The sequence below is a fragment of the Lytechinus pictus genome, chromosome 12 (genome assembly GCF_037042905.1).
Source record: "Lytechinus pictus isolate F3 Inbred chromosome 12, Lp3.0, whole genome shotgun sequence".
NCBI classification, from domain to species: domain Eukaryota; kingdom Metazoa; phylum Echinodermata; class Echinoidea; order Temnopleuroida; family Toxopneustidae; genus Lytechinus; species Lytechinus pictus.
The window spans coordinates 12,479,595-12,495,660 of NC_087256.1; the positions used below are offsets into that span (position 1 = coordinate 12,479,595).

Consider the following 16,066-nt stretch of genomic DNA (forward strand, 5'->3'; position numbering starts at 1 on the left):
TTTAGTGATTTTACTTGAAAATGTATTTTTATCGGGTGCCTGATCAAAAATGAAATAATATAGGTATGTATTTCCAAAATACTCCAATGTTTTGGGGTTTTTTTTAATAATATAGATAACAGTACAAATATGTACAAATAGGCAACACACACAATTGAAAAAGAAAATGAAGTAAGTAAGGTTTGCAAACATACTATATAAAGAAATGTACATTATTGAGGGGGAGCCAAAAGAAGACAAAATTAGTCTTAAAAATCAGGCACCCAACATAAATTGGACAGTTGGTGCAATCAAAATAGACATTTCTTAACAATATAAAGTATATAAATGTGGCTCTCATTTAGAACTTTTAAAATAACAGTTAAGAAAATCAAGCCAATAATAAAGATATCATATATAACGTTACATAATTTTATAAAAAATACAACATAATAATTAAGTAATGACATGAACAATACAAAAAAACATGAAAAGATAAGTTTGATTTTAAGCTCTACTATGATATGTTAAATTGGTATCTATCAGGTACTTATTGAAATTCTGTTTGAAGGAATGGAGTGATACTTAGTTCTTAATTTCTTTTCATTGCCACTGATGTTTAATTTTTGTTCTTTTGTCTCAGGAGTTGATCAAGAGTATACATGAGAAGGAGCCAGAGGTGCCTGCTACCATGTCTGTACGTCTTCCGTCCCCTATTCTAGTTGATATACTGCCCTCTGTTGAGGATCAGGAAGTCATCAAAAATCTACTAGCGTGTGTTCTGGCTGCTCTTAAATCTAATGGTGAGAAATGAATTTTAAACATAACTGAATTTTCTAAATAGATCATAAGGGGAAATCACTTATTTTTTTAGCAAAGCTGTATTGTTGTAAGCATCTCGATTTGGCAGATTAAGTCACATGACATTCAATTTTTTAACACATAGCACTGCTGTAGAAAAATGTGAAAAAAGATAGATATTTGGCAAACGAGTCCTATTTCGATGCGTATAACAAATGGAAATATACTGTAAAAATGTTTGAGAGATATCTGTGTGTTATGTGTAGCTAATTATGTAAGACAAATGAAGCATGTGTCCTGTTGTGTTTGAAAGTAAATCCATTAAAACTTTGGTGCTTTTATATAGAGCACTCTTGGCACTCATGTAGTGGCTAGAGCTCAGTGCCGGGCCTATATTTTATCTATTAAAAAGATCTTATGTTCACTGCATTTATACTATAACCCACTCAGTTGCTTATTTGTAAACAAATCGGTCCTGTTTACATATCTCAATGTTATTCGTAATTTTTGCTGGTTTTTGTCAAACATAAAAGCAGTCTCAGTCATTACCAATTACTCCCCCAAAGTAATGTTTCTAGCCATGAAAAAAAAGAATGCTTTTGAAAATATTGGAGCTTCTACATTACCTCATAACAGAATATGAATATGCATCATCTCTTATTTGTATCTTTTAGGTTCAACTGGTGTCCACGCTGTATTAAAGGAAGGCAATGACTCTCATCACGAATTCTATGCTAAGCTAGGCTTCTTCAGGATACCAGAGCAAGACCAGTGCATAGATGGAACGTCTATCGTTGGGCGGGGAATATGAAAGACGGTCATCACTAATAGCTAGATAGAAGCCTTTTTTTGTTTTTACATTTGAAGATACCACCAGCTTCCCCATGGTCTGATGCATTGTAACCCATCTGCACCTCATACGTGCCCTTTCGGGGGGAAAAAAAGAATGGCTATCTTTTTTAGGAGAACTTAAAAGCTGAAGTCATGCCGGAGGATTCTGTTGAGAGCAAATTTGTTACAGAAATGTGTTATTGATATATGTTATCTGAAATGGGGGCTGGTCAAGAGCCTTGAAAACCAAAAAAGAAAGAAAGTAATGTGCACCCTGTTTCTTCATCTTGTATGGAACAGATAAAGAGGACAGGCTTAGGGTTGAATAAGGGAGTGCTCTTTTACGCATCCTATCAGTGATTTTCACTGACACATTTGCTCTGAGCCAATCAGATGCAAGGATTTCTGTAGCTTATAACAGTTTTCAGTGATAATCAAGGACAATTTTTACATGGAATGCTCCCCAGATCCATTCCCCCCCCCCCCCCCCAGTACTGTAATTAATTGGCTTTCTGGATCAGTGTTTGAGGTCTTGGGAGTTGGGACTGTAACACAAAACTTAGCAACGATTGTAGAACAATTTGTACGATTGATTGTTCTGTACAGTAACAATACGAGTGCGTTGAGTGCAGTAACCACAGTCATAAAAATCCAGCACATGGAAATCCCTAAGCTTGTGTTACATGTCCTAGGATTGATTTGATTCACCCACTCTAACCTTTTACATTTTGAAAATAACTCATGCGGCAGCTGGTCGTAACTGGCATGATCGGAGCAAAATGCATCTTTCTGTACTCCCTATGAATTCCAACTTCAAACCATTATCAGATGCTCAATATAAAGTATCAACCAACATGTTCTATGTTTTTCAGATATCGCATATTGATTGATAGTTCCTATATGTTAATATGTACGTGCACACTTAAAATATCTTCAGTGTGGTGGATAGATGAGGGGAGGGGGGGTTATGACATAAATTACAGACCTGCCAACCAGTACGTTTTAGCGTATTTAGTACGTTTTTGCAACCAAAATACGGCGGTACGTTTTTTCTTTAAAAAATACATTTTTACAAAATCGTAATTTATTGAGAAAAATCATCTCTATATGTCTCTATTTCATAAAACGTACACAAATATGGTTATTAGATCAATTTCAGGTAACTTTTTTTTTTTCAATCATTTTGTAAAAACCAGGGTGAGATATACACAAGTTTCAATGGTTTTTTTTTTTCCATCTGCAAGAGCAGTGCGCATTTTAGCTTGCATGCAGCTTGAGCGCCGTGATGGGCGAGTGCGCCAAGCATTTATTATGAAATACACTTTTTTGGGGAAAAATACAAAATATTTATCTCACACGGTAAAATACTGATTTTTTTGTCAAAATACTGATTTTGGGGGATAAGAATACTGAAAATGCAAAATACAACTTGGCAGCTCTGCATGATAAAGGGACACAATTAATATTTCCTCTATTTTTACTTCAATATAATAGTGTTAGTTAGAGGCGGATGATTGGCATCAGGTTCTATACACAAGAACAGGTCATATGTTCTGTTATATATTTCATGTGTAATCTTCTATTTAAAAAATGCTGATTCCCTCATACAAGAATACCAAGAGTGCTTGTTCATTCCTTCCCGTTATGCGACCTTACCTCAGAATGTAATTTACATTTGGGTTCCGTTTCATAAAGACTTGTTTCTGTTTCTGTTTATGGTAACTCCCATAGGAACTCGGCAGGACAGCATTTTGCTGGTAAACGCCAAGCTGGTATATAACCAATTACCTAGGAAACATTTTACGTCTAGGTTTATCAGTCATAGTGGCTGACCTTATAGACGACAGATATTACTCTGGGGCCTTTTTATCAAAGTGGATACAATGGCAGAGTTGGGATTCGAACTCACAATCTTGCGATTATGAGTCCAATGCTCTAACCACTGGACCACACGACTTGTCATAAGAACAAATGCACAATTTCTATGACAAGCTCACTATGAGCCAATCAAATTCAATGATTTCAGTAGCTTTAAACTGTTACTGGAAATTTGCTATTATAACAAGTTTTATGAAACAGGGCCATGTCCTGTCCTGGATTAAAATGGGGAAGGGGCAAATAGTTTTCAGGAGCGCTACCATAACCAATACTTCTCTTTCCCACTAGAATTCATACTCCCTGTTTATGGTGCGAGTTGCGACCCATGTGAATAATTGCATTCAGAAATATTTTTGGAGATGGAAATACTCAGTACTCGTGTGATTGGTCCAATATGTCGTTATTCCTAATACATTGTTATCATTGATTGTTAAAGCATCATCACTGTTTAAATGCTATAGTTGTTCCTCCTCTTAAGTGAAATCCCTTCTTTATACAAATAACATCTAAACCCTTTAAAAGTGCATAATTTGATATGCATTATGAAAGAAAAGCATATTGTCGTTACGAGTGTATTCTATGAGTAACAGATTTATTATTCATCAAAATTGTTTTGAAAGTAGATGATTGATGGAAATCTTTCAATATGGATTCATAATGTCCTTTATGTTTTTCAATATTCATTTCAAAGTCAGTGAAATTTGAGTTTTTTTCCTGTGCTATGATGACAATATTAATGAACTGTTTTTATCTATCAATAAATAAATGAAAGTTCACATTCTAGAAAAAAAACACCTTTGTAATGCCTAGATTTGACGCGAAAACATAGTGATATTTCATGTACATGTTTTCACCTTTCACCTTCATAACAATGCCCTAAAAGGGACGCACAATAAATCAACTTGAAGCACTTTTATTGATGCACCTACCATCGCTGTGTACCTTCTAGCAATAATTCAAGCTTCTTACCAGTGTAAGCAATGCTCTTACTTCTGCTATTGCAAGTTGGTGATTTGTGTATTTCCTATGATCTATATTACTTGTCAATAGAGGCTTCTGCCCCACATTCTTTGTTTGTATCTGTCTTCTCGTGCACAGGTAACGAACTAATTAATTTTTTTAACAGTCATAAATGATACACACAGAGCGTATGAACTCAAACCTGTATTTTTTTTATTGTATCTTTACTATATTGCTGCAATATTCTGTTTAGTGCTTTTATTTTTTATGGAAAATGTGTAACTATCACGTTCAAACTATTCTCTATGCTTTTACTGAAGATAGGTTATACCTCGCATTTCATGAAATTGAATTTTCTTTTACTTGTTTAAAGTCATATTGACTATAGTAGACTAGTTTTTTGTTTCCTTTAAAATTCATCTTTTACTCTAAAGTCCATTACTTGGTGATAATGGATAACATTTGTGTATTGGTTCAATTGTTTTTTTATTAGGACTAAGATAGGGATTATGGAGGGAATGATTATCTGTCTGATAGTAGTGCTTTCTTGCATTCCACATCGGCAATTTGCGTCTTTCTAGACCTGAAATAACTTGTTTATGAATGCCAAATACAGTTGTTTAGCCTTTAAAAAGTCAAATTAACAAAAGTTTAAATATAATATTTTTCATAATGTGGTTTTATAGTAAATGTGTTTCATATAGGTGTAACATGGGCTGGTTATCACTAATCTGATAATTATTCATTTAAATTAAACTCTGATGTCACACTCAATTTTTCTATATAGACCTTGAAATGAGATATTTTTACTTTATAATACTCTGGGCAGGTGAAATACTTAAATATGTTTGTAAATTTAAATTGCATATTTTGATTTCTTGCTGACTTGGTCCTGTTTTGATACAACTCTGAAAGGGGTTTTGACAGATTGATTTTGATGTCACGAATGTATTGTCCAGGGATAAAAGCAAACTGTTAACACATGAAAATATATTAGCACAAAATAGGTCAGGATTTTGTCCATGCAAATTTGGACAATGACAGTGATGCTGTAAAATGAGGATATTTCGCTATGTCTGACCACTTGAAAATGTTGCTGCTTTCACAGTATGTCTGCACATGATTTATGTCACCATCACATCTTTGTGTATTTGGCTTATGATCGAAGCACTTCGCTCAAATTAATATTATATTTCATAAAACGTTTCTGCATTCAAAGACAAATATAGATAGAGCCAGATAAGATAATAGTTTGAGAAAAATATGATGATGACCATACATGTCCAGTCTGCTGGGGGGGGGGGGGAGATTGTATGTGAACTCTCTGTTACCCCTCCATGCAATGTCTGAGCTTTTATTTGATCTCTATCAAAACAGTATTGGTGTAATTTGTGTTACCTTCATCATTATTCCATTCAAAATGTTAACACCTTTCCTGTATATTTCATTTGTTATCACAAAAAAATGCAATGCAGTATGTACATGGGCTTGATCAAATGGTGTCGTCCATATATTGTAATGTCATGCCAAAGGTATTGTTCATTGTAAACATTGATGATTAAACATTCTTAATCATGTCCTTCAAATTATGTATACAGTTTCTTTTGTTTTATTGTGATTATGCAAAAAGTGGTGTCTGAACATACATTGATAAATATTTTATCGCGTGGCTGGCAGAAGGGCGTTTACGCGCACGAGCCCTGGAAAGTAGTTTTTTTTTGTAAATCATCTGACAGCGAGTGCCCGTGTCCTTTACAACGCGTGATTACGTCATTGTAGGCAATTACACTTATACCAAATGGAAGAGCTATCAAAAAACTAATATAGCACTGAAAACCCCCAAAAAACAATTTTTCGGTAGAAAATCGTGTTAACGCCCTTCTGCCAACCGTGCCACGATTTGTGAGTTGGTGATTCAGTTTAGCTAGGGCTATGGAAGAGGAACAGAGAGGGGGGAAAATGATTTCGTACTTTTAGATGACAGATATGAGGGGTCAATAAAGGAGGGAGAGAGATGTAGGAAAGTGTGAGAGAGTGTGAACTAGGAGTGAAGGAAGAGAGAGAGAATGAGGGAGAGAGATGGAGGAAAGGGAAGAGGTGAGAAAGGGAGCGAGAGAAGGAAGAAGAAAGAGAGAAGGACAAGAGAGAGAGAGAAAAAAGATATGGAGAGGGGTTTGGAGAGGGGAGGACGAGAAAGAGAAAGGAGAGAGAGAGATGGAGAGGGGTTGAGAAAAAAAAGGACTTGGCCTGATGAGACAAAGCTAAGCAACAACAAAACCAATGTCATAAAAAAGCAGGACAATTCAGTAAAACAAGTACACCCAAGCCCCTTCAATAGGGACCTTCCTGATTGTGTCCGTTTTCTCATGAAAAGTTGTAATTCATGCTCTCATATTGCCACGTCTTAAGCATTTCATGAAGTGAAGTAAGATTGAAGAAAAATGGGGGTCAGACATATAAAATGTCGTTTATTGAAATTGAATAACAGAATTGCCATGCAATAAATAATTACAGAGGCAGGAGAATTTTTCTCTTGTTTGCAAAATGTTGAGTCATTCTATAATATATTTGATGAGTTTGTCCATACAAGTGATTCAGACAAAAATGGGCCACTTACCTTGAGCATGAGAAAAAAATATTGCTAAGTTGGTCCAGGGTATCATTTCATAAAGACTTATTATAAAAAATGCACAATTTCTATAAGAAGTCCCGGGGGGGGGGGGGGAACAGTCAAACATATTGCTGTACACATGCATTAAAAAAATGCATTTGAAGGTGTTTTTTTTCAGTTTTGGACGCGGGCCGCGAGCACCCGTTACGGGCATCAAAAACACCGATTTCCAAAAAGAGGGTGGTTGTTGGTTAATTGCGGGGTCAAACGTATTCAGAGTATTTTTTTCCAAAGCTTTTTTTTTAAGACTAGCCAAACATGTTTAGGGTTTTTTTTCCCCCCCAAGGACCAAAATGTGTATTTATGAAGCCCGCGAAAAACTTGTGTAGGTTATTTTGCACACAGAGAAACTCATTTAGGGGGTGTTTGGAAATAATTTGGTCACGCATGTGTACAGCAATACATTTGACTGCCCCCCCCCCCCCCCGTAAGAAGTTCACTATCAGCCAATTAAATCAAATGATTTCAGTAGCATAAAAGTGTTATTGCAACATGTTTTATGAAATGGGCCCTATGTCTGCAAAAGGCTCATCTCTATTTGTCACCTCCCCCTTCCTTCTCTCTCCCTCCCTCACTCCCTCTCTTCCTCTCTCTTTATCTCTCCCTCTCTCTCTGTTGTTCAGTACTTCAAACAAGAAATTCCTTCCCTCACACACCCTCATCCTTTCCATTCCACTCTCTCAAGACAAGACAAAGAACTACTAGATCTGACTTCACATTACAACACTTTAATTTCATACATCGTCTTCAAGAATGCCATTTACAATAAACATTGCAAAGGCACAAAACTCTACAATATTGACATTCAATAAATATGTGCCACTGGTTATTGTAATTAGCATCACATACACATGTACACAACAAACATTACATAGTTCATTAGTAGTAAACAAAAACTCATTTTCCCAATTCATATCAAAATAAAACTTGAAACAACAGAAACAATTAACAATGGCAATGGAAGCCCTCAACACAAATAAGATGATCTACAAAATCAAGCATAACTTAAATGTAAACCAAAGAGCTTAATTAAGTACAGCTTAAAAAGCAGAAAGGTAACAAATGACTTCATTCAAAAAAAAAATCTTTTGAGAAAAACATGTGATTGATTTGTTAATATGAGTCAAAATAATATCATATGCAGCTACACCAACCCTTTCACACACACAAGGCTTCTAACAAAAATTATTGGGTTAATAAACCTGACATACTCCATTAATTAAATGATATCAAAATAAGAAAATATATACTCAACGTAGCATTTTATACACATAAAAAAAATACTAGATCAGACTCAGTTCTTCTAAACTTCCATATCAATATGAAAAAATGGTATGAAACTGAAGTTGTTTCAAGGAAGAAGTCATATTAAGAAAAACGCCAGTCTTGAATTTTCGTTGTAAAAGAATATTTATAAATAAGAGATCTATATGATACTCATTTAGCTACATTTCCAAAAATATGACTTTGATTTTGATATGGTTTGTGGCAAGCACATGTAGCATCATCATCATCATTCTGCGTAGTACATGTAACTCTAAATTTAGGCTTTAATTTTATTTCAAATTTATCCCCAAAAAATTGACGACATTACTCTCATTCTCCTTGCCACTGATAGCATGAAACTTTTATGTATCAGATGTATCTTACATACGAGATAAATAAAAGGACTGAGGGAGAATCACTCAATATTTTTGCTCAACATTTTCAAAGAATTATTGACAAAATAGAATTCTATTACAAATTAATTTCAGAGTACATCTTTAACAAATGATAACATATCAAATAAAAAACTGAGTTTGTGTTTGATCTCACTACATAATAATCATGTCTTAATTTACATACCAAAAATACATATATTTACACACTGCTTCATTGAATTATACACAACACACATTTATCATTTGATATTGGGATAATTAAATGTATACATACATGTGAATGGATGTCAAAATGAAGTATAAGTTAAACAAATACAGGAATATGTATAAAAAGGTTGATAATCATAGAAACAAAAAACAAGAACAAAATTGTGTGTCAATCATGAATGATATTACAAAATAAAAAAGAAATGCCTTGCAATATCATAATATATAGAAGATTAATATAATATGACAGGCAAAATTTCATTTCAGATTTGAAAGTCTATATTATCAAGATGATCGGGAATGGGTGGGGCGGAGAGAGGTAATAATAAACAGCTAGTTGAGGGCCTTACTGCTAATATAACTGACTATAGAAGGTGGTAGAGGGGGTTTGTCGTGTTTTTTCATACACAATAAACCTTTAAACATGAGTCAGTGCACTTGCAGCCCTTAGCAAATGATATGCCAATTTAAAACGAGAAAAAATATTATTTACTGTTCAGATTTGGTCTACCAAAGATAAAGTAGAGTAGCATGTCAATATAAAACTTTACATAATTCCAAATTTATACATCCTGATAATGAAAAAAAGCCAAGGCAGCATGTGATGAAACAAATGAAGCATAAAGCAAAATATATCCCAAAAGGAACTTGAACATTTTGACAATCTGGATGTGAAAGTTATAACAATACAGCTAAAGTGCACATTCCCATGGATTAATTTGACGCACCTTGCATCATTGAACAAATAAATCATCTTTTATTTCCCCCCCCCCTGACTATCAGGATAAAATTCATAACTATACAGTATATTTCTATCAGCACATATTGTCCTGCAATACGAAATGTGCTGATTTTTTTTATTCACATCATGAAACATGCCATGTTTACAGTCCATTTTTGCATGTGTTACACTAACTAGTGAAAAGTCTGGACAAAATGATTATTTTCACATTAACTTCAATACATGCTTTAAAATGCTTATGTCATGTTCACCAAAATACTCTAATTCTTACTGAATTAAAGAATGCATTACGATAACCGAACCCTACAGAATTATACACCACGATTGTGCATAATACATAGCATACATTATGTACAGACAATGATGACAAAAATAATGCACAGATTTCCCAATACATATTTGAAGTAAAGTCGTGATCCAGACAAAATTGCAATATGGACTCAACCAAAACAATGTACACATTATTGTTTCGTTTTGTTTTTTTTGGTCATTATTCAGCTAACCTTCATCCTATATAAGAGGGGTTTTTTCTTCTTGTATTCAATTGGCAAGCCTTACACGATGCTACAGTGTATACACTGTACACTGTATGAAATCTTACACAAAAAAATGAAAATACATGTATGAATTATTAGCAACTAAATTGGTCTTGAGAAATGTTGTTTTAATGTGAGAGTTTGCGTTGAAAGTCTGAATGGGGGAACTGGGACCCCATATCATACGATTTATAAGTATACCAATGGGGGGGATCTAAGGATATCAACCAATAACTTCAACCACAGTTAAGAATATGGGCTATGTTATCGTTAAAAAAATACAGAAACATATCTCAAGAACACAAACATAGCAACAAACTCAAAAAGTGAGAAGTATTGGCAATTACATTCATGTGATACATGTACAACTATTCTGCTTTTTGATAGGTTACATACATGTATAGGCCTACAGAATATGCTTTGGGTAGAGCTGCTATTGGTTAATATATGGAGATAGTTGTTAAGGCTCGGGTTACCTCGGAGCGGTCCTGCATTTAATTTAGTTCATACCGCACTTCCTGTGGTATTATATACCCAGGGTAGAAGTCTAAGGTTAAGAAGTTTAGCCCTATGCTGTCAATGGTTTTACTGAGGTGATTAATTACCCTATATATAGGCATATTTTCAATCTCAGAACCAGGGGTGTCTGTGATTGAGATATATCGGCGGGGAAGCGTTCCATTACACCATTGTAAATACAAGTACATGTACGTTCATATGTAAACCTTAGTTACCTTACTGAAACATACATACAAATCAATCGTTTTTTGCGAAGTTGCAGCACTTCATTAAACAATGTTTTGGAAAGTAAACCTTCTGAGAAAGTGGTCTTTATATTAGCTGCCAAGAGGTTGAACCAATCAGCTCCTTCCGCATGCCTAGATTCAGTCTTATTCCTCTTCTAAGGAAGATCTCTTTAAAGAGATGCCAAATCTAAATATTAATCTTTCAGGAGTTATTTCTCAGAAATCATGGAGATCTTTCACTTAATCCAATGGTTCAGTACAGGATATGCTAAAAAATTGATAATGTTTCATGCTAATTCTTTTTTTTTCTTGCAGATTTTTTTTATAATCTTCTTAGCACCCCTTAAAATCTGAACCCTGAAACATATTAAACAAAACAATTGATTCTATAATTAACTCTAACCTGTAAATTTATGGCAAATAATGTACCAAAATTTACAATTGTAAATAAAACATTGAACTAAATTGAACTGAAATTGAAATATATATTGTGCATGCATCTCTTTATATTTAATGGGCCAGATATCAAAAGCAATATCTCTCTGTGTGGGCTTTCCAGATAATAACATTATTTCATATCCTGTATTGTGAATAGATCGTAGGCTGAATTCATGTAGGATATTCTCATTGCCTGCTGATCTAAACCACACACCAATATAGCTGATGATGACTGTGCAACTGGTCCAGATGTTGTCATACAGTAAACCACACTTGATACTGGAACCAGTTCCACTAAAACATATCAGTAACAGATACTAGAACTTTATGTTAGCTTTGCTCTTGACCAATCAAATTGCTAGATTTCAGTAGCTTTTAACATTAACTGTCATAAGTTTTATGAAACCTGGCCCTGACATGTATGTATGTACATTGGAACACAAGTGAACGTAGGTGGGGTGTATATTCGAGTTCAACACATTTATCTATCAGTCCTGTATTAAGGTTTAACATTAAACAAAGAAAATCATGTTGCTCTATTGTGGCCCTGACCACAAAGTAGATTTCTTACAGATAGGCCCATATGAATTCTCGAAAGATGTTTGTACAATGAACTATGCAGATTTCTTGTACTTTCAAAAACCATAGTAAGGTTTGATAGCAGTTGGCATGTAAGAAGTGTTAAAATCTATATTCACTTCATTTACATAATATTCTTGTTGATTTTATAGTAAAAGAACAAGGTATTATACACAAGATGACTACAAGAGCCTAGAGATCCAATTTATAAACCTCTTAAGATTCAACAGAGATTTTTGGGATTTATAAAGAGTATTCTTGGCCCAACTGACACTGTAAGCATGTTTTCAAAACATCTCTCAATTCAAAACAGTACACAAGGTCGCTCCTTTATCATGAGGTAATACAGAAAATCAACAGCCAAAGAAAAAAAAAGGTTTCACTTCATAACATATTCTTAAATCAGACATCTCAGTGATTTCACGATCAATATTCTTAACTTTGAAGTACCCTGAAATAATTTGCTTTGTTGCTCAAGGTGTATGAGATTAAAGAAGCCATTTCAAAATAATGGTGTGCATACTGTGTAAAAAGATGGTATGATAAAAATTTTTAAAAATAATGAAAAAAATAATTAAAAAAAAAATTCCCATCCGAAGTCCAAGGTTTTATTTTGTCTTCATAACATTCATATGCAATGACATCCAAGTGAATAACTACAGTTAAAACCTCTATTTTTAACCTAATCATTAATTAATCAAAAACTACCCTCAACATTTGGGCAATTCCATCAAATGATCAACCTTTTTGTATGTCCGACCCCCCATTTCTCGCAAGTCTTTACTATATAAACTGACCAAGTCATGGTCATTTGAGAACATTACAGACTGTCAAAAGGACAACAAGTCTGAGACAGAAAATTTCATAAAGATCCCATATATAGGGGGTCGGACGTACATAGTTTATGGAATTGCCCCTTTATATTTTCAATCTAAAAAAGAATAAATCCCATTTTCAGCTAATGATAATCTCAAATCTCAATAAATTCCACCTGACCTCAATATTAGCATTTGATCCACAAAGTGCCTGACAGAGTGCATCTGTTTTAGGAAGAGAAAAGCGAGACAAATTTATCTCTCTATCTATATACATTCATCATAAACCAATATTGACATTCAACTTATCTCAATTTGATTTTTGAAAAATTCTCAAACAAATCGTGTGGCTACAGAAGCAAGTCAGATGATAAGAATGATACTATTACAAGTCACCAAGACAAGGTTAATATCAAGACCAGTTTACAATCAAGTCCCCTCATCGTCAGCCAATAAAAAGCTACCTCTTAGATGGATTCATTAGAAAGGTTGATTCTGATTGGCTAATAAGAGACTGTCACATGATCCTAAATAAGTTAACCTCCATAAATCAACTACTTTCTTCCAAGCTCCAAGTTCATTGGCAAGCCCTATCTCAAAGAAATATCTCAAAATATCTGGGAAAATAATATTATTTAATTCAAATTGGGGGGGGGGGGAATAAAAACTGAACTTTCAATCATACAAAATTATAAAAACAAAAATGAAAAATATTTATTTATCAAAGGGGCACCTATAACATCAACTCTTTCTCATTTTTTGGTGATGGACTGTCTTAAGTACAAACTTAATAATAGCTTTGGTACAGACAGAATCCTGCTGTCAGATCACCCATACCCATAGTACATATTAGACATCTCTATGAAAATCATAGAATAGAGTTGTTTTCTTCAGCAAAACACCATAGATTGGAGACAAATTCACAGACCACAAAAGTACATATTACTTGCTCACCAGTGACCATATTTCCCCAGTCATCATCATGTAACTCCACACTAATGGAGTGAAGATGTTTACATCCTTCATGAAAGAATCATTTCTTGATAGAAGCTGTATTCCCTAAGAGTGGCTCAGAGTAAAGCGACACAAGGGGACTGCTTCACCACGAGTTAAGTCTGACTAAATGTGATACTCAAGCATGAACGTGCAGTGCATATCACATTGAACAATATATGCAATAGAGCACATAATATAAGTGTAATTAAGCAATACAATATATACCACACGCAATAGGGAATTTAAATGCAACTTTTAGTCAGACTTGAATCTGTGTGAAACAGCCCCCAGAAGAGTGCCTGAGGAGCATTTCATTTATCAGTGATTTTCCTGACAATTTCGCTCTCGTCCAATCAGATGCATGGATTCTAGGAATTCATAGATTAACACATTTCAGTGATAATCATTGACAATAGCTTCGTAAAATCCATTCATCTACAGAGATATTACACTGTCCATTACACTCAACTTCTGATTGTTACATTTACAAAATACAGAAATTATTTCCTTTCTTTTCAACTGAAATCATGTTGTTTTTCATCTGAAATTCAAAAGATAAAGCTGGGAATCTTACTTGCGAGAGGACTCACACTGTAGAGAATCTTACTTTCTAACCTCCACTCTCTCGCCTATCCATTTCAATCCTACCTCTGTCCACTTTCTCTTAGTCCTTTCCAGGACTTTACACATGGTGTACCGTACCGTTATGTTACTGCTGTAACATAACCCAAGTACAGAAATCATTTCACAACAAATCATAAACATGTTAGCATGAAGACAAAGATCCATCACTAATGACTTACACAACTTTTAGACGTGAAGAAGCCTCATATCTGAATTAGTATGTTCTAGAAACCATAATGCGGTGAACATTTCTATCTTTCATCACTCGATGGTAGGAGGGGAGGCTTCAAGATTTTAACTTTTCATTCAAATGTGTAATAACACATAACAATATCTGCGTTTAGATCTCAGGTTAGACCTTGCGTTCTTGCCATTTTAGAACATTGCTGACATGTGAGTACAGAATCATTTCTATCCTTTTGGGAGGTATTAAAAAGGACCTGAATTATGATTCACTTGTATCACAGTTCAGCATTATCCTCAGAGTCTTATCTTTCAGATTCCAAATAAGTTACATCTAGTATAGAAATGATTTATAGTGTCTTCGATGTGAGAGGGGACAGGGGGGCAAGGTGCTTCACTTCTGTTGTGAGGGTGAACGTCTTTCTTGGGAGTCCCGGTTTGAAGATTGTCGAGTGGAATGACGGAGGGATCTGGTCATCATCTAACGTGGGATGAGTAAAAAAGAAAGTGGAAAGAAAGGCAAATTAAAAATTAAAAACATGCAAAATTATAGAGAGAATGCAAGCTGGCAAATGATAAATCAATGCGGTTAGATAACTGATCTATGTGTGAGTTAGAGGTATTATGGTTTGTAATGAAGAGCAAAGCTAGTGTGAACGTAAAATACTCAGAAATAATTAATTTGTGAAAAGAAAAAGGCCTGATGTATGCTGGTGACATAATGATAAAATTCCCAAACCTTATTTCAGACCGTTCTTCAACTAAAATGAATGGAATCTTGCAGTGTTTGAGGTAAGTTTGTTAATTAAAATGATACAATTAAAGGTATAATACACAACTTCAAATAAGAGTCATTAGGTAATGTGAATCTTACATTGACATTACAGGATAAAAATTTTCTTTTGTAAAACACAAGAGTGAACCTTATTTTATGTAAGTATAAGAATAATGTAAATTAAGGAGATCATAACACACACCTTTTATGAAAATAAAAGTGCTAAAAAAACTTGTATATTTTATCATACCGATATCATCAGCTAATGAGATAGACAAAAGAGAGATTATTAGCAAATAAAGGCCAAAATCCATAACTAATGTCCCTACTAATTTGTTTCTTCATTGATACATATACATGCAAACAACAATTCCAAACTACACTCCAAATTTACACTGCACACAATCATAAATCATCACTAAGATAACATTTCAAACATACTTCAAAGTACTTCATATCTACAGCCAATGCTGATTATTTTACAGACATGTACAATAAATCTTTAATTATCTACACTTTCCCTAGTTTAATTGTCTCAGAATTTCAACTAGACTGTGAGCTTAATCCCAGGTGGGTGTTTCATAAAGCTGTTCGTAAGTTAAGAGCGACTTAAAGATCGACTGGTGAACCTTTCTTACGCACTA

General features: G+C 34.2%; 2 protein-coding genes across 8 annotated transcripts in view; one reads left to right on the top strand and one right to left on the bottom strand.

Moving 5' to 3' along the window:
- LOC129273539 (protein O-GlcNAcase-like) overlaps window positions 1-6,035 on the top strand; it is a 36,623-nt gene extending 30,588 nt beyond the window's left edge. For 4 of the 5 annotated variants that reach the window (XM_054910586.2, XM_054910588.2, XM_054910587.2 and 1 more), the window contains 2 exons: window positions 623-782; window positions 1,455-6,035. In XM_054910586.2, coding sequence (XP_054766561.2) covers window positions 623-782; window positions 1,455-1,591 — 297 coding nt within the window. In that variant the 3' untranslated portion in view covers window positions 1,592-6,035. The remainder of the gene's footprint in view (window positions 1-622; window positions 783-1,454) is intronic. The other variant, XR_010295352.1, reaches the window with a different exon arrangement.
- A 1,793-nt stretch (window positions 6,036-7,828) lies between these two features.
- LOC129273540 (receptor expression-enhancing protein 3-like) overlaps window positions 7,829-16,066 on the bottom strand; it is a 58,045-nt gene continuing 49,807 nt past the window's right edge. For all 3 annotated transcript variants that reach the window (XM_064107650.1, XM_054910589.2, XM_064107649.1), the window contains one exon: window positions 7,829-15,128. In XM_064107650.1, coding sequence (XP_063963720.1) covers window positions 15,042-15,128 — 87 coding nt within the window. In that variant the 3' untranslated portion in view covers window positions 7,829-15,041. The remainder of the gene's footprint in view (window positions 15,129-16,066) is intronic.